At 37.5% G+C, this 19,467-nt stretch overlaps 1 protein-coding gene across 1 annotated transcript in view; it reads left to right on the plus strand.

Annotated features, from left to right (window-relative positions):
• LOC127862279 (spindle and centriole-associated protein 1-like) overlaps nucleotides 1–19,467 on the plus strand; it is a 49,444-nt gene that overhangs the window by 9,011 nt on the left and 20,966 nt on the right. Inside the window, exons 2-11 of the mRNA XM_052401344.1 lie at nucleotides 317–388; nucleotides 2,352–2,399; nucleotides 3,674–3,749; nucleotides 3,934–4,016; nucleotides 13,976–14,047; nucleotides 14,957–15,122; nucleotides 16,106–16,315; nucleotides 16,698–16,879; nucleotides 18,015–18,257; nucleotides 19,090–19,182. Of these exons, the coding sequence (XP_052257304.1) occupies nucleotides 317–388; nucleotides 2,352–2,399; nucleotides 3,674–3,749; nucleotides 3,934–4,016; nucleotides 13,976–14,047; nucleotides 14,957–15,122; nucleotides 16,106–16,315; nucleotides 16,698–16,879; nucleotides 18,015–18,257; nucleotides 19,090–19,182 (1,245 nt within the window). The remainder of the gene's footprint in view (nucleotides 1–316; nucleotides 389–2,351; nucleotides 2,400–3,673; nucleotides 3,750–3,933; nucleotides 4,017–13,975; nucleotides 14,048–14,956; nucleotides 15,123–16,105; nucleotides 16,316–16,697; nucleotides 16,880–18,014; nucleotides 18,258–19,089; nucleotides 19,183–19,467) is intronic.

Consider the following 19,467-nt stretch of genomic DNA (forward strand, 5'->3'; position numbering starts at 1 on the left):
AGGATTTTTAAATACAGACACAGATCAGAAAACTCACACACTTTATTAAAAATGACACACAAAATGGACACAAACATGAAAGATGATATTTCAAAAGTGAAAAAATGTAGTTAAATACTGCTTATTTTGTAATGGAAACCTATGTGATGTTCAACACATCATGGCTGCTTGCTTTTTACATGCAGTATATTTTTGTATGGAATTTTGGAGACAACTATTAGAAAATCCCCACTTTATAAATTCTGTATAAGCACATTATTATATAAATATATATATATATATGTAGAAATGTACAGCTGTATTTGTGCTGTTTCAGATGTCTTTTATCAGAGTAGGTTGTAGAAGTCAAGCCCAAAAGAAGAGAAAGTCAAGGAAGAAAGATTGGGATGTCAGTATACTTAACTAATAACTTAATTGTCTTTTGCCCCCAGTTTTATTATACCCCCATTACCATTGGTAATGGGGGCTATATAGGAGTCACTTTGTCGGTCGATCGGTCTGTCCCAAAATTTCATCCGATCTTCGCCAAACTTGGTCACAAGTTGTATCTTGATGATGTAAAGGTCATGTTTGAATATGGGTCATGCCGGGTCAAAAACTATGTCACGGGGGTCACTTAGTGTGTTTTAAACCAAAAGTTTGTGCGGACCATAACTATGTCATTTATCGTTAGATTTTAAAATAACTTGGAACATTTGTTCACCATCATGGGGCGGTGTGTCCCGTGAAAAAAGTACGTCGATATCTCCAAGGTCAAGGTCACACTTGGAGTTCAAGGGTCAAATGCTTGTCCGGGCCATAACTTTATCATTTATTGTGAGATTTTAAAATCATTTGACAAATTTGTTAACCATCATGGGACAGTGTGTCACGCGAAAGAATTACGTCAATATCTTGAAGGTGAAGGTCACACTTTGAGTTCAAAGATTAAAAATGGCCATAAATGAGCTTGTCTGGGCAATAACTATATTGTTCATTGTGAGATTTTAAAATCATTTGGCACATTTGATCACCATCATAGGACGGTGTGTCGCGCGAAAGAATTACGTCGATATCTCCAAGGTCAAGGTCACACTTTGAGTTCAAAGGTTAAAAATGGCCATAAATGAGCTTGTCCGGGCCATTACTATGTTGTTCATGGTGAGATTTTAAAATCGTTTGGCACATTTGTTCACCATTATTGGACGGTGTGTTGCGCGAAAGAATTACGTCGATATCTGCAATGTCAAGGTCACACTGTGAGTTCAAAGGTCAAAAATGGCCATAAATGATCTTGTTCGGGCCATAACTATGTCATTTATTGTGATATTTAAAAAATACCTAGTACATTTGTTCGCAATCATTGGACGATGTGTCATGCGAAAGAATTATGTCGATAACTCCAATGTCTAGGTCACACTTGGAGTTCAAAGTAAAAAAATGGCCATAAATTTGGACGGCATGTCATGTGAAAGAATTCAAGAGTTCAAAGGTCGAAATGGCCATAAATGTTAATGGCATTATAATTCTTAAAAAATCACCATAAATTTGATTCTCTTGTTTTGTGAAGACAGCATGCAAAATAGTATGTGTCAATGCGGCATGTGGGGGTATACGTCACGTCTGTGACAAAGCTCTAGTTTTTCAAAGCAATTGATTATTACACAAGAAATAAATTGTAAAAATCAAATAAATTAATAACTTACATATATGGGCATCATTTTTAGCTCGGCTGTTTTCGGAGAAAACCCGAGGTATTGTCATAGCTAGCTCGCCGTCCGGCGTCTGCCGTCCGCCGTGATAAAACCTTAAGCTCTAAAATCAAAGTGCTTCCACCTACAATTTTGAAACTTCATATGTAGATGCACCTTGATGAGTTCTACACGCCATACCCATTTTTGGGTCACAAGGTCAAAGGTCAAGGTCAATGTGACCTCTAAATTAAAAAAATAAACAAAAATATTCAAAACATCATCCGCAGCCGAGCGTTGGCACCCGTTATTCGGTGCTCTTGTTTTAAGATGACATCCTGTTATTCATTATGTCATTACATGCAATGTCAATATAACACTTGCAATATAATGCTGACAAGAGTCATAGATACTCAAAGATGAGATGACATATTACACCAATGACAATGTATCACCATATTTTGGACCGCTACCTTATAGACACAAACTGACTTAAATTGGTGCTTTATTGATATGCCAGTTTGTCTGCGTAATCCAATCTTAAAATCTTGATCAGATGAAAAGTGATCTGCAAATCATGGCGAAATGAGTTATATTATTATAAATTTGTGGTCTTGCATATTAAATAAAGCTGCTACATCAGTAGTATTTGTTTATTAATAATGTCAATTTTTATTTCAGTATTCAGTCAATGACTTGGATGCTTATAAAGCCACTCCTGAAGAAATTGTGAGTAACAATTTTGAAGCCTAAATAAATATTATGATAAATCATAGTAATAGTAATAGTTGATTTCAGTGGTAATAACTTAATAACATAAGAAAACTGTAATTTGTGGGAAATGTAATAAGAGCATTTTTATGCCCCCCTTCGAAGAAGAGGGGGTATATTGCTTTGCTCATGGCTGTCTGTCGGTCCGTCCACCAGGTGGTTTCCGGATGATAACTCAAGAACGCTTGGGCCTAGGATCATGAAACTAAATAGGTACATTGATCATGACTCGCAGATGACCCCTATTGATTTTGAGGTCACTAGGTCAAAGGTCAAGGTCATGGTGACCCGAAATAGTAAAATGGTTTCCAGATGATAACTCAAGAACGCTTAGGCCTAGGATCATGAAACTTGATAGGTAGATTGATCATGACTTGCAGATGACCCCTATTGATTTTCAGGTCACTAGGTCAAAGGTCAAGGTCACAGTGACCCAAAATAGTAAAATGATTTCCGGATGATAACTCAAGAACGCTTAGGCCTAGGATCATGAAACTTGATAGGTAGATTGATCATGACTCGCAGATGACCCCTATTGATTTTCAGGTCACTAGGTCAAAGGTCAAGGTCACGGTGACCCGAAATAGTAAAATGGTTTCCGGATGATAACTCAAGAATACTTAAGCCTAGGATCATGAAACTTAGTAGGTAGATTGATCATGACTCGCAGTTGACCCCTATTGATTTTCAGGTCACTATATCAAAGGTCAAGGTCATGGTGACCTGAAATAGTAAAATGGTTTCCTGATGATAACTCAAGAACGCTAATGGCTACGATCATAAAACTTCATAGGTACATTGATCATGACTCGCAGATGACCCCTATTGATTTTCAGGTCACTTGGTCAAAGGTCAAGGTCACGATGACCCGAAATAGTAAAATGGTTTCTGGATGATAACTCAAGAACGCTAATGGCTACGATCATAAAACTTCATAGGTACATTGATCATGACTGGCAGATGACCCCTATATATTTTCAGGTCACTAGGTCAAAGGTCAAGGTCTCAGTGACAAAAAACATATTCACACAATGACTGTCACTACAACGGAGAGCCCATATGGGGGGAATGCATGTTTTACAAACAGCCCTTGTTTTAAATGAAATTTAAAATTAAATTTTCAAAACCTTTAATTATTCAGAAATTAATAACAATCACAGTGACACTAATAATATCTTATAATATTACTTGTCTAAAATGAAATACATTTGGATGACTGACTGTGTGTACAGGCATATAGGAAGGCTGCCCATAGATCCAAGCATGCAGTCACTACACACCTTGTGCGACCCGGATCAGCAAAGAAAGGTACATTTTAATTTGAATAAACTCTTGAAATCTCACTTAGTAAAATTTAATGAATGGCTATCTTAAGTCTGTGTTGATGTTTTGTCTTTTACTGCGATCAAACAGTAATTTCAAGCTAGCATCTGATGCTTTCTGAAAGTTTCATTTATCAATATTACAGAGTTCTTGAATATGTTTTTAAAAGGGAAGAAGTCTAGTCCATTCCGCCACAACTCACATGCTAGGAAGATTGCTCTTATGAAGGAGGTTCTTTATGATCAAAGACAAGTAAGTGGCTGATCAACTTTCAATGTATTTGAGTTTAGCTCTGGGAAAACCGTACTAAATGCATGTGTGTAAAGTGCTGTCCTGAAAACCGTACTTAATGCATGTGTGTAAAATGCTGTCCTGAAAACCGTACTTAATGCATGTGTGTAAAATGCTGTCCTGAAAACCGTACTTAATGCATGTGTGTAAAATGCTGTCCTGAAAACCGTACTTAATGCATGTGTGTAAAGTGCTGTCCTGAAAACCATTCTTAATGCATGTGTGTAAAGTGCTGTCCTGAAAACCGTACTTAATGCATGTGTGTAAAGTGCTGTCCTGAAAACCGTACTTAATGCGTGTGTGTAAAGTGCTGTCCTGAAAACCGTACTTAATGCGTGTGTGTAAAGTGCTGTCCTGAAAACCGTTCTTAATGCGTGTGTGTAAAGTGCTGTCCTGAAAACCGTAGTTAATGCGTGTGTGTAAAGTGCTGTCCTGAAAACCGTTCTTAATGCGTGTGTGTAAAGTGCTGTCCTGAAAACCGTAGTTAATGCATGTGTGTAAAGTGCACTTTGCTGTCCTGAAAACCGTACTTAATGCGTGTGTGTAAAGTGCTGTCCTGAAAACCGTTCTTAATGCGTGTGTGTAAAGTGCTGTCCTGAAAACCGTACTTAATGCGTGTGTGTAAAGTGCTGTCCTGAAAACCGTACTTAATGCATGTGTGTAAAGTGCTGTCCTAAAAACCGTACTTAATGCATGTGTGTAAAGTGCTGTCCTGAAAACCGTACTTAATGCATGTGTGTAAAGTGCTGTCCTGAAAACCGTAGTTAATGCATGTGTGTAAAGTGCTGTCCTGAAAATCGTTCTTAATGAGTGTGTGTAAAGTGCTGTCCTGAAAACCGTACTTAATGAGTGTGTGTAAAGTGCTGTCCTGAAAACCGTAGTTAATGCATGTGTGTAAAGTGCTGTCCTGAAAACCGTAGTTAATGCATGTGTGTAAAGTGCTGTCCTGAAAACCGTACTTAATGCATGTGTGTAAAGTGCTGTCCTGAAAACCGTACTTAATGCATGTGTGAAAAGTGCTCTCCAAGATAAGCCTGTGCAGTGTGTTAATGCATGTGTGTAAAGTGCTCTCCTAGATTAGCCTGTGCAGTGTGTTAATGCATGTGTGTAAAGTGCTCTCCTAGATTAGCCTGTGCAGTGTGTTAATGCATGTGTGTAAAGTGCTCTCCTAGATTAGCCTGTGCAGTGTTTATTGGCAAATCAGCGACAACACTTTCTGCCTTAAATGGACTTTTGCTAAGAAGAGACTTTATTTAAACAAAAAATATTTTAAAGCTGAAAAGGGGTCTCACATGATAAGCCTGTTAACAGGATAATATGGAACAGCACTTTATGCAATGCATTAAACCCTAAAAGGGGTCTCACATGATTAGCCTGTTAACAGGATAATATGGAACAGCACTTTATGCAATGCATTAAACCATGAAAGGGGTCTCACATGATTAGCCTGTTAATAGGATAATATGGAACAGCACTTTATGCAATGCATTAAACCCTGAAAGGGGTCTCACATAATTAGCCTGTTAACAGAATAATATGGAACAGCACTTTATGCAATGCATTAAACCATGAAAGGGGTCTCACATGATTAGCCTGTTAACAGGATAATATGGAACAGCACTTTATGCAATGCATTAAACCCTGAAAGGGGTCTCACATGATTAGCCTGTTAACAGGATAATATGGAACAGCACTTTATGCAATGCATTAAACCATGAAAGGGGTCTCACATGATAAGCCTGTTAACAGGATAATATGGAACAGCACTTTATGCAATGCATTAAACCCTGAAAGGGGTCCCACATGATTAGCCTGTTAACAGGATAATATGGAACAGCACTTTATGCAATGCATTAAACCCTGAAAGGGGTCTCACATGATTAGTCTGTTAACAGGATAATATGGAACAGCACTTTATGCAATGCATTAAACCCTGAAAGGGGTCTTACATGATTAGCCTGTTAACAGGATAATATGGAACAGCACTTTATGCAATTCATTAAACCCTGAAAGGGGTCTCACATGATAAGCCTGTTAACAGGATAATATGGAACAGCACTTTATGCAATGCATTAAACCCTGAAAGGGGTCTTACATGATTAGCCTGTTAACAGGATAATATGGAACAGCACTTTATGCAATGCATTAAACCCTGAAAGGGGTCTCACATGATTAGCCTGTTAACAGGATAATATGGAACAGCACTTTATGCAATGCATTAAACCCTGAAAGGGGTCTCACATGATTAGTCTGTTAACAGGATAATATGGAACAGCACTTTATGCAATGCATTAAACCCTGAAAGGGGTCTTACATGATTAGCCTGTTAACAGGATAATATGGAACAGCACTTTATGCAATTCATTAAACCCTGAAAGGGGTCTCACATGATTAGCCTGTTAACAGGATAATATGGAACAGCACTTTATGCAATGCATTAAACCCAGAAAGGGGTCTTACATGATTAGCCTGTTAACAGGATAATATGGAACAGCACTTTATGCAATGCATTAAACCCTGAAAAGGGTCTTACATGATTAGCCTGTTAACAGGATAATATGGAACAGCACTTTATGCAATGCATTAAACCCTGAAAGGGGTCTCACATGATTAGCCTGTTAACAGGATAATATGGAACAGCACTTTATGCAATGCATTAAACCATGAAAGGGGTCTCACATGATAAGCCTGTTAACAGGATAATATGGAACAGCACTTTATGCAATGCATTAAACCCTGAAAGGGGTCCCACATGATTAGCCTGTTAACAGGATAATATGGAACAGCACTTTATGCAATGCATTAAACCCTGAAAGGGGTCTCACATGATTAGTCTGTTAACAGGATAATATGGAACAGCACTTTATGCAATGCATTAAACCCTGAAAGGGGTCTTACATGATTAGCCTGTTAACAGGATAATATGGAACAGCACTTTATGCAATTCATTAAACCCTGAAAGGGGTCTCACATGATTAGCCTGTTAACAGGATAATATGGAACAGCACTTTATGCAATGCATTAAACCCAGAAAGGGGTCTTACATGATTAGCCTGTTAACAGGATAATATGGAACAGCACTTTATGCAATGCATTAAACCCTGAAAAGGGTCTTACATGATTAGCCTGTTACCAGGATAATATGGAACAGCACTTTATGCAATGCATTAAACCCTGAAAGGGGTCTCACATGATTAGCCTGTTTACAGGATAATATGGAACAGCACTTTATGCAATGCAGTAAACACGATAATATGGAACAGCACTTTATGCAATGCATTAAACCCTGAAAGGGGTCTTACATGATTAGCCTGTTAGCATGATAATATGGAACAACACTTTATGCAATGCATTAAACCCTGAAAGGGGTCTCACATGATTAGCCTGTTAACAGGATAATATGGAACAGCACTTTATGCAATACATTAAACCCTGAAAGGGGTCTCACATGATTAGCCTGTTAACAGGATAATATGGAACAGCACTATATGCAATGCATTAAACCCTGAAAGGGGTCTCACATGATTAGCCTGTTAACAGGATAATATGGAACAGAACTTTATGCAATGCATAAAACAGGATAATATGGAACAGCACTTTATGCAATGCATTAAACCCTGAAAGGGGTCTTACATGATTAGCCTGTTAACAGGATAATATGGAACAGCAATTTATGCAATGCATTAAACCCTGAAAGGGGTCTCACATAATTAGCCTGTTAACAGGATAATATGGAATGACACTTTATGCAATGCATTAAACCCTGAAAGGGGTCTACATGATTAGCCTGTTAACAGGATAATATGGAACAGCACTTTATGCAATGCATTAAACCCTGAAGGGGTCTAGCATGATTAGCCTGTTAACAGGATAATATGGAACAGCACTTTATGCAATGCATTAAACCCTGAAAGGGGTCTCACATGATTAGCCTGTTTACAGGATAATATGGAACAGCACTTTATGCAATGCATTAAACCCTGAAAGGGGTCCCACATGATTAGCCTGTTAACAGGATAATATGGAACAACACTTTATGCAATGCATTAAACCCTGAAAGGGGTCTCACATGATTAGTCTGTTAACAGGATAATATGGAACAGCACTTTATGCAATGCATTAAACCCTGAAAGGGGTCTTACATGATTAGCCTGTAAACAGGATAATATGGAACAGCACTTTATGCAATTCATTAAACCCTGAAAGGGGTCTCACATGATAAGCCTGTTAACAGGATAATATGGAACAGCACTTTATGCAATGCATTAAACCCTGAAAGGGGTCTTACATGATTAGCCTGTTAACAGGATAATATGGAACAGCACTTTATGCAATGCATTAAACCCTGAAAAGGGTCTTACATGATTAGCCTGTTACCAGGATAATATGGAACAGCACTTTATGCAATGCATTAAACCCTGAAAGGGGTCTCACATGATTAGCCTGTTTACAGGATAATATGGAACAGCACTTTATGCAATGCAGTAAACACGATAATATGGAACAGCACTTTATGCAATGCATTAAACCCTGAAAGGGGTCTTACATGATTAGCCTGTTAACATGATAATATGGAACAGCACTTTATGCAATGCATTAAACCCTGAAAGGGGTCTCACATGATTAGCCTGTTAACAGGATAATATGGAACAGCACTTTATGCAATGCATTAAACCCTGAAAGGGGTCTCACATGATTAGCCTGTTAACAGGATAATATGGAACAGCACTATATGCAATGCATTAAACCCTGAAAGGGGTCTCACATGATTAGCCTGTTAACAGGATAATTTGGAACAGCACTTTATGCAATGCATTAAACCCTGAAAGGGGTCTCACATGATTAGCCTGTTTACAGGATAATATGGAACAGAACTTTATGCAATGCATAAAACAGGATAATATGGAACAGCACTTTATGCAATGCATTAAACCCTGAAAGGGGTCTCACATGATTAGCCTGTTAACAGGATAATATGGAATGACACTTTATGCAATGCATTAAACCCTGAAAGGGGTCTACATGATTAGCCCGTTAACAGGATAATATGGAACAGCACTTTATGCAATGCATTAAACCCTGAAGGGGTCTAGCATGATTAGCCTTTTAACAGGATAATATGGAACAGCACTTTATGCAATGCATTAAACCCTGAAAGGGGTCTTACATGATTAGCCTGTAAACAGGATAATATGGAACAGCACTTTATGCAATTCATTAAACCCTGAAAGGGGTCTCACATGATAAGCCTGTTAACAGGATAATATGGAACAGCACTTTATGCAATGCATTAAACCCTGAAAGGGGTCTTACATGATTAGCCTGTTAACAGGATAATATGGAACAGCACTTTATGCAATGCATTAAACCCTGAAAAGGGTCTTACATGATTAGCCTGTTACCAGGATAATTTGGAACAGCACTTTATGCAATGCATTAAACCCTGAAAGGGGTCTCACATGATTAGCCTGTTAACAGGATAATATTATATGGAACAGCACTTTATGCAATGCATTAAACCCTGAAAGGGGTCTCACATGATTAGCCTGTTTACAGGATAATATGGAACAGAACTTTATGCAATGCATAAAACAGGATAATATGGAACAGCACTTTATGCAATGCATTAAACCCTGAAAGGGGTCTTACATGATAAGCCTGTTAACAGGATAATATGGAACAGCACTTTATGCAATGCATTAAACCCTGAAAGGGGTCTCACATGATTAGCCTGTTAACAGGATAATATGGAATGACACTTTATGCAATGCATTAAACCCTGAAAGGGGTCTACATGATTAGCCTGTTAACAATATAATATGGAACAGCACTTTATGCAATGCATTAAACCCTGAAGGGGTCTAGCATGATTAGCCTGTTAACAGGATAATATGGAACAGCACTTTATGCAATGCATTAAACCCTGAAAGGGGTCTAACATGATTAGCCTGTTAACAGGATAATATGGAACATCACTTTATGCAATGCATTAAACACAATAATATGGAACAGCACTTTATGCAATGCATTAAACCCTGAAAGGGGTCTTACATGATTAGCCTGTTAACAGGATAATATGGAACAGCACTTTATGCAATGCATTAAACCCTAAAAGGGGTCTCGCATGATTAGCCTGTAAACAGGATAATATGGAACAGCACTTTATGCAATGCATTAAACCCTTAAAGGGGTCTCACATGATTAGCCTGTTAACAGGATAATATGGAACAGCACTTTATGCAATGCATTAAACCATGAAAGGGGTCTCACATGTTTAGCCTGTTAACAGGATAATATGGAACAGCACTTTATGCAATTCATTAAAACCTGAAAGGGATCTTACATGATTAGCCTGTTAACAGGATTATATGGAACAGCACTTTATGCAGTGCATTAAACCCTGAAAGGGGTCTCACATGATTAGCCTGTTAACAGGATAATATGGAACAGCACTTTATGCAATGCATTAAACAGGATAATACGGAACAGCACTTTATGCAATGCATTAAACAGGATAATATGGAACAGCACTTTATGCAATGCATTAAACAGGATAATATGGAACAGCACTTTATGCAATGCATTAAAACCTGAAAGGGATCTCACATGATTAGCCTGTTAACAGGATAATATGGAACAACACTTTATGCAATGCATTAAACCCTGAAAAGGGTCTTACATGATTAGCCTGTTACCAGGATAATATGGAACAGCACTTTATGCAATGAATTAAACCCTGAAAGGGGTCTCACATGATTAGCCTGTTTACAGGATAATATGGAACAGCACTTTATGCAATGCAGTAAACACGATAATATGGAACAGCACTTTATGCAATGCATTAAACCCTGAAAGGGGTCTTACATGATTAGCCTGTTAACATAAAAATATGGAACAGCACTTTATGCAATGCATTAAACCCTGAAAGGGGTCTCACATGATTAGCCTGTTAACAGGATAATATGGAACAGCACTTTATGCAATGCATTAAACCCTGAAAGGGGTCTCACATGATTAGCCTGTTAACAGGATAATATGGAACAGCACTATATGCAATGCATTAAACCCTGAAAGGGGTCTCACATGATTAGCCTGTTAACAGGATAATATGGAACAGCACTTTATGCAATGCATTAAACCCTGAAAGGGGTCTCACATGATTAGCCTGTTAACAGGATAATATGAAACAGCACTTTATGCAATGCATTAAACCCTGAAAGGGGTCTCACATGATTAGCCTGTTAACAGGATAATATGGAACAACACTTTATGCAATGCATTAAACCCTGAAAGGGGTCTCACATGATAAGCCTGTTAACAGGATAATATGGAACAGCACTTTATGCAATGCATTAAACCCTGAAGAGGTCTCGCATGATTAGCCTGTTAACAGGATAATATGGAACAGCACTTTATGCAATGCATTAAACCCTAAAAGGGGTCTCACATGATTAGCCTGTTAACAGGATAATATGGAACAGCACTTTATGCAATGCATTAAACACAATAATATGGAACATCACTTTATGCAATGCATTAAACACAATAATATGGAAAAGCACTTTTTGCAATGCATTAAACCCTGAAAGGGGTCTTACGTGATTAGCCTGTTAACAGGATAATATGGAACAGCACTTTATGCAATGCATTAAACCCTAAAAGGGGTCTCGCATAATTAGCCTGTAAACAGGATAATATGGAACAGCACTTTATGCAATGCATTAAACCCTAAAAGGGGTCTCACATGATTAGCCTGTTAACAGGATAATATGGAACAGCACTTTATGCAATGCATTAAACCATGAAAGGGGTCTCACATGATTAGCCTGTTAACAGGATAATATGGAACAGCACTTTATGCAATGCATTAAAACCTGAAAGGGGTCTTACATGATTAGCCTGTTAACAGGATAATATGGAACAGCACTTTATGCAATGCATTAAAACCTGAGAGGGGTCTCACATGATTAGCCTGTTAACAGGATAATACGGAACAGCACTTTATGCAATGCATTAAACAGGATACTACGGAACAGCACTTTATGCAATGCATTAAACAGGATAATACGGAACAGCACTTTATGCAATGCATTAAACAGGATAATATGGAACAGCACTTTATGCAATGCATTAAACAGGATAATATGGAACAGCACTTTATGCAATGCATTAAACAGGATAATATGGAACAGCACTTTATGCAATGCATTAAACAGGATAATATGGAACAGCACTTTATGCAATGCATTAAACAGGATAATATGGAACAGCACTTTATGCAAAGCTTTAAACAGGATTATATAGAACAGCAATTGATGCAATGCATTAAACATGATAATATGGAACAGCACTTTATGCAATGCATTAAACAGGATAATATGGAACAGCACTTTATGCAATGCATTAAACAGGACAATATGGAACAGCACTTTATACAATGCATTAAACAGGATAATATGGAACAGCACTTTATGCAATGCATTAAACAGGATAATATGGAACAGCACTTTATGCAATGCATTAAACAGAATAATATGGAACAGCACTTTATGCAAAGCTTTAAACAGGATTATATAGAACAGCACTTTATGCAATGCATTAAACAGGATAATATGGAACAGCACTTTATGCAATGCAATAAACAGGATAATGTGGAACAGCACTTTATGCAATGTATTAAACAGGATAATATGGAACAGCACTTTATGCAATGCATTAAACAGGATAATATGGAACAGCACTTTATGCAATGCATTAAACCCCATTTTTCCAGAGCAAGGCTCATTTACACTGCAGATGAAAATATTTCAATTTACGTGCATTTTTTAAGCGTCCCAGATATGTTTTTTACTTATATTCATATTTAATTGTTCATGTTCGTATTTAAATTCAATATTATGTTACATTTTTAGCTCACCTTAGAATGGCGTGCTCATTGGGGCTTTTGTGGTCACCCTACATCTTGCATCATGTATAGTCTGCAAGTCAACATCATCAACATTTAGCTAGTTACATGTACCACTCTAGAGGACACATCTTTCATCAATCCTACCTTGGTCATGATGTTTATCTTAACATTATCTTAGCAGAGTAGGAATCTTATTCACATGCATCCAGAAATAAGATCAAATTGTAAAAAAAAAAAGTTAAAACCCTTTTATGAGGGCCACATTTATGAGTCAATATTGAGGAACCTTGGTGAGAATGGTTTATGGTTTCAATACCTAGGCCAAATTCTGATCTCGATCATGTGCGTCCATAAACAAGGTCTTCAGGTCAAATCATAGAATAACATTATTACCACTGTAGAAGCCTCATTTATTACTCAATCTCAATGAATCTTGGTCAGAAGGTTATTTTGACTTTATGTCGGCCGCATATCAATCTGGGTCACTTGCCTCCAAACACTTTGATCACCGGGTCAAATCTTATAAAAACCGTGTGATTATTGTAAAAGCCTCATTTATGACTTAAGCTTGTTGAAACTTGGTCAGAAAGTTTATCTTTACAATATCATAGCAAAATTTAAATCTGAGGGACATGCATCCCAAAACTAGGATATCTGGTCAAATCTTCTCACAACTGAAAGACACTTAAAAGACTCAATCTTTATAAAAACAAGGTTTATCTTGACAATATTAAGGTCAAGGGTGGTAAAAAAACTGGGTTAGGAGGTTAAGTCTTAGACAATAGACTTACTCCTGAATGGGCTAGATTTTGGGAAACCCCAGTTTTTAAGTTACAGGTTAGATAGGTTTTACAAAAGTTATTGAGATCAGTAAAACACCTCTTGATGTACCGTCATCACAGATTAAGTAAATTTTAGGGCCATGCATGCCCCTCTTGTTCTTTCATAAGCTGTCTAACTCTTGTTTATCTTAGGCATGCTGTTTTATGTAAAGGAGCGTGTTTGTTTCCAGTTGCAAGAAGTGTTGGAGAAGTCGGATACAATGATGGCAGTTGTGAAAGACTTGTTCGGAGATGATCCAAGGGTAATGTGGTGCTATATGTAACTGTTTTCTTTATGGTCATTGTACAAAAACAATTTTTTTTTCTTAATTTCATATCAAAATGCTGATAGTATAGAAAGTTAGTTGTCCTCAAATATTAGTGTTTTTTTTAAATATCAGTCTGGTACAACATGATCTGCTTTCAATAAATTATAAAAAATATTGTAAACTGTTATTTTTTGTTTGTTAAAGATAGTGATCTAGACCACTTTTTTGCTTGGGCAAGACTCTGGAAACAATATTTATATTTATCAGTATATTCATAGTTTTTTTTTCAATCGTCAACTCTCCCAAATTTGCCTTTGTTTTGACCCTTGTCCTAGGTCATTTTTAGCTCGGCTGTTTTCTGAGAAAACCAGAGCTATTGTCATAGTCCGGCGTCTGCCGTGCTAAAACCTTAACATTGGCTCTAAAATCAAAGTGCTTCCACCTACAACTTTGAAACTTCATATGTAGATGCACCTTGATGAGTTCATTCCACATTCACATCCACATTCATGCCACACCCATTTTTGGGTCACTAGGTCAAAGGTCAAGGTCTAAAAAAAATTCTGACAAGCTTTCATTTATTCAAAACTGCGCCCGCAGCAAAGGGTTGGCACCCGTTATGCGGTGCTCTTGTCCTTTATATTCCTATATTTAGCCTTAATTTAGAATTGATTGAGGTCATCACCTATTCAATAGGCACTCATTTGCAAATTCATTCAGAGAAACTATTTGCCATTCAAAAAACCTCTTTAAATTGTCTTAACACATTCACTCCTACATGTTGGAACTTGAATGATCTCAAATTTGGGTGTCCTGGAACAATCATTTGGAAGTCTTGTGACAAAAGCTGTTGTTAAACTTGTCCCAAACTCTTCCTCACTCAAGACATTCTTGTGTTCACAGAGATTTGAGGGATTTCCATCGGTCACTACTGCGCCAAACTCCAAGAAAGCTGATGTTGCTTCATCACTTGTTAACCTGCCTCCAGAAATAAGAACCAAATCAGAGGAACTCAGTGATACCCTAATGTCTTCCTCTGCCTTGAATGACTTCCATGATTCAGACTCAGGTGGGAATTATTGCTTGTTCATCTTGCTCTATTGTTATATAATTGTTACTGGAGATCTGTTAGATTTCTTCACATAATAATTTTTGTAGGCCTTATGGTGGGATATTCAGTCCGTGGACCATTTTGTTTTTACGTAATTATCTAGAGAATGCTATGACCAACGATCATGTAAGATGGTTTGCTGGTTCCTTTTAATTGGTTCATGAAACTTGCCCAGAACCATTGTTCTCATGATATCTTGGTTGAATTAGAAATTTGTTCCAGCCATTGGAAAACATATATAGTGTTCGCTCATCATAGCAAGACTTTAAGGTCAATAAGTCAACTTGAAATAGCTTGAAAACTCTTTGGAAGTCACATTTAAACATTACTGCTTGGGCATTCGGCAGTTTTTCTTGTGTGAATTTATTGAAACCATTTAGACAAAAAATAACTCACATTTTGACCTAATCATGTTGGAATTCGCTCAGAACATTTTGTTCTTATGATAATTAATTTCCTGGTAGAGTTTTAAAATTGTCGAATAAAATACCTTCCGTATTGAGGTAAAGCAGTTTTCCTGGTTTGATATCATGAAATGTAATATGTATCAGATTTTTATTTTATGATTTAAAAACTGTCAACCAACCAAAAGCCTTTTTTGCCTAATTTTTTCAAATTTGGTAAGAACGTCTGTTCTAATAATATCAATGCCAACATGAAATCTTTGTCATAAGCGGTAAAAAAGTTTAATGAGAGGAGAAAATTAAAACGCAAACATCACAAAAGAAGTTCAGGTCAGTTAAGTTTTGTTGGGTCTCAGGTGAGTACAACATGGCCTTTTGCCCTCTTTTTGCCACAAAATTCTTACATGTGACACTGAGGAAGTCTTTAATATCTTATCTAGCCTCCAATTTTGTTTTGTATCATTCAAAACTGTAGAATCTGATATCTCTATCGCATATCACAGCCATTTTATTGAATCACTGTTTTGTACGGCTCAGACCTGGAGGAGTCTCGTGATGCCCCTCTGAGCTACCAGCCCAAGATGAACATGCAGAGGTTCCAGCAGTTCCTGGAGTCAGAGGAGCGCAACAACACCCTGAGCACCATCAGCGGCCAGGCAGGCATGAGTCACCTGGGATACCTCAACCCAGGGGCGGCAGTAGTGCACAGCTCGCACCTGCCTGATCAGACAAACAACACCAACAAAGGTGGGTGTAGCAGGCCTGGGGTGAAGGCTTATCTAGATGGAATCAGGCTGAAATGAGGAGTCCTTTCAGCTGATTTTCTCTTTTTCAATAATGCTCAACAAATTTGGATGGATTTATTCAAACATTAAGAGGTAAACATAGTAAGTGGTAGGGCAGTACAGTACTTTCCTCTTATGAGATATTTCCTAAATCTCACCTCAGTCAGAATGTGAAGTACCATAATTAAAATATGCTCAATAATAATAACACATGTATAAGCCTTGTTCTGGGAAAACTGGGCTTAATGCATGTGCGTAAAGTGTCATCCCAGATAAGCCTGCTCAGGGCCTGCCCATTGTCCCAGAGCAGGACTCTAGTAAAGTTTATGATTTCCTCTACTCAGATGGCACACTGCGCACGCCCCCCAAGGCGGCTAGGAGGGACCCTAACGAGTCCCTGGAGATGCTGCGGCCCCCCAAGTCAGCCATGAATGACACAGGCAAGATACAGAAGACTCGACAGAGGGTACCCAGACCCGAGCCTGCACTCAATACCTCCAACCTCAGTCTTGGTGAACTCAGAAAAGTGGGTACCAGTCAAGCTTGCAAGTTGTTTAACCGTTTACTTATTTCGTGTCCTGGCATTCAATTCAAATTTGGCGTGCATTATTTGTTTTTTAAGAATACATAATTATATTACTAAACTGAACATTTCTAATGTATATAATTTCAAAAATATATCATTTCATATATAGAAAAAATTGTCAAAACATAATTTTTATGTCCCCCACTATAGTAGTGGGCGACATATTGTTTTTGCCCTGTCTGTTGGTCTGTCTGTTGGTCTGTCTGTTGGTCTGTCTGCGCCAACTTTAACATTTTGCAACAACTTTTGCTATATTGAAGATAGCAACTTCATATTTGGCATGCATGTGTATCTCATGAAGCTGCACATTTTGAGTGGTGAAAGGTCAAGGTGATCCTTCAAGGTCAGAGGTCAAATATATATGGCCAAAATCGCTCATTTTATAAATACTTTTGCAATATTGAAGACAGCAACTTGATATTTGGCATGCATGTGTATCTCATGGAGCTGCACATTTTGAGTGGTGAAAGGTCAAGGTCATCCTTTAAGGTCAGAGGTCAAATATATGTGGCCCAAATCGCTTATTTTATAAATACTTTTGCAATATTGAAGATAGCAACTTGATATTTGGCATGCATGTGCATCTCATGGAGCTGCACATTTTGAGTGGTGAAAGGTCAAGGTCATCCTTCAAGGTCAGAGGTCAAATATATGTGGCCCAAATTGCTTATTTTATGAATACTTTTGCAATATTGAATAAAGCAACTTGATATTTGGCATGCATGTGTATCTCATGGAGCTGCACATTTTGAGTGGTGAAAGGTCAAGGTCATCCTTCACAAGGTCAAGGTCATCCTTCAAAGTCAAACGTCATATAGGGGACATTGTGTTTCACAAATGCATCTTGTTGGTTGATACATTCTCTTTCTTTTTATAGCACCAGTTTTTACATTCAAATAATGTCATCCATTTTTTCAATTGGCCATTTTCCACACAACTATCAATAATACATAATTATTTCACACTTGCCGTAATGACTTAAAAATTTGTAGCTAAAGTTTACGATCAAATGCATAGTTTTGTAATTTTTCTCTTCAGTAAATGAACGCATTATATATTTGCTGTCTTATCACAGGTACTGGAGTCTCTGGAAGACGAGATAGCAGACTATGAGCAAGCGACGGGTCGCAGGCCCCCAGCAGAGCGCCACCGCCAGGAGTCGTTCTCCGGCTACACCCTAGCTCTGGTGGACTCAGTGACCAAGCTGACACGCTACCTGCGGGAATGTGAGCTACATCTGAAGGCTGAGGTGATGGTTCGAGAGCAGCTTACACAGGACGTTGTGGAGTTCAGGGCCCTCGTGGACGCTCTTACCTCGGTAACTCAAGTCAAAGGACTCCTGGACTTTTATTTGCTGATTTTACATCCATTTTTTTCTAAAATCAATTCTCAAAATTTTAAGGAAATTTGTTTGATGTTTAGATTATTTGAAATGAGAGGTGTTCGAATTAGAAATACAATTTTACCAAAAGTTTGTAACTTTACTGATAACTGATATATTACCTAAAAGGTAAAAAAAAAGCTTTGGATTCCTTGTTCTGATATTGTAGTTCAGATTATCTGGTCCAATCGGCTGGTAGCTATGTTTCAACATGTTCATGTTCCAATATTGTGTTTCTATATTTTATTTTGTTTATCAGAGGATCACAAAGTTTGTGGATCAAACTGCTTCCAGATTTCTCAAGCAAATGAATTGGAACTTTAAAATGTCATCACTCACTATGGTGTTAAGTTGTGCTAGACACTTTTCATGCTCAGTGATCCACACGCTCCTGAGTTATGTGACTTTGAAATAGGTGATGGGCCTGTCTGCCATGCCTGTGGTAAAGGGTTGCATTGAGATATTTTGTCCCTTTTGAAAAAAAACACATAATTGCTTAAAAAAATAATCAAATAAAAAAGCACAATGTATTCAGAAAATTGGTGTGATATTTTGATAAGGCGAGTTATTTTTTGATTGAATTCAATTGGTTTACATTGAGGCAAACTGTTATAGTCGGTGTAGCAAGAACGTTAAGCATTCAGATTTTTGTATTGGAGTCAATTGGTCATCTTGTCAACTGTAACTGCAAAACATTATTGCATACTGTAATAGTTGCAGTAGCGAGAACAATAAATAAGGTAATTTATGACAAATCCATATATTTCAGGACATTATTCTTACTCAAGAGGAGTTTCAGAAGATGTTATTAGAGTTTCAGAAGTTCAGGATTCAAACTCAGGAAGAAATCAGGCTGCTTAAGGTTAGAGCATTTTCCACCAACAGCAGCCATGAAATGTAGTTAACTATGCATAACAATTTTAATGCTATGTCCAGAGCTCCAGATAAGGATTTAGTCTAAAGGGTATTTCACCCGCTGATATTATTGTTAAAGCGTATTTTACTCCCTTTTTTCAGCCATAAAGAGTTTAGGAATATTTAGGGGTATTTTCCACTTCCATAGAAAACTGACAAAGTAAATGATGTGTTTAATCTAGAAATATTTTTATTTGTTATTATCAAATGCAAACATAATGAATTTAAAATG

This window comes from Dreissena polymorpha, chromosome 16, assembly GCF_020536995.1.
Source record: "Dreissena polymorpha isolate Duluth1 chromosome 16, UMN_Dpol_1.0, whole genome shotgun sequence".
In the NCBI taxonomy this organism is placed as follows: domain Eukaryota; kingdom Metazoa; phylum Mollusca; class Bivalvia; order Myida; family Dreissenidae; genus Dreissena; species Dreissena polymorpha.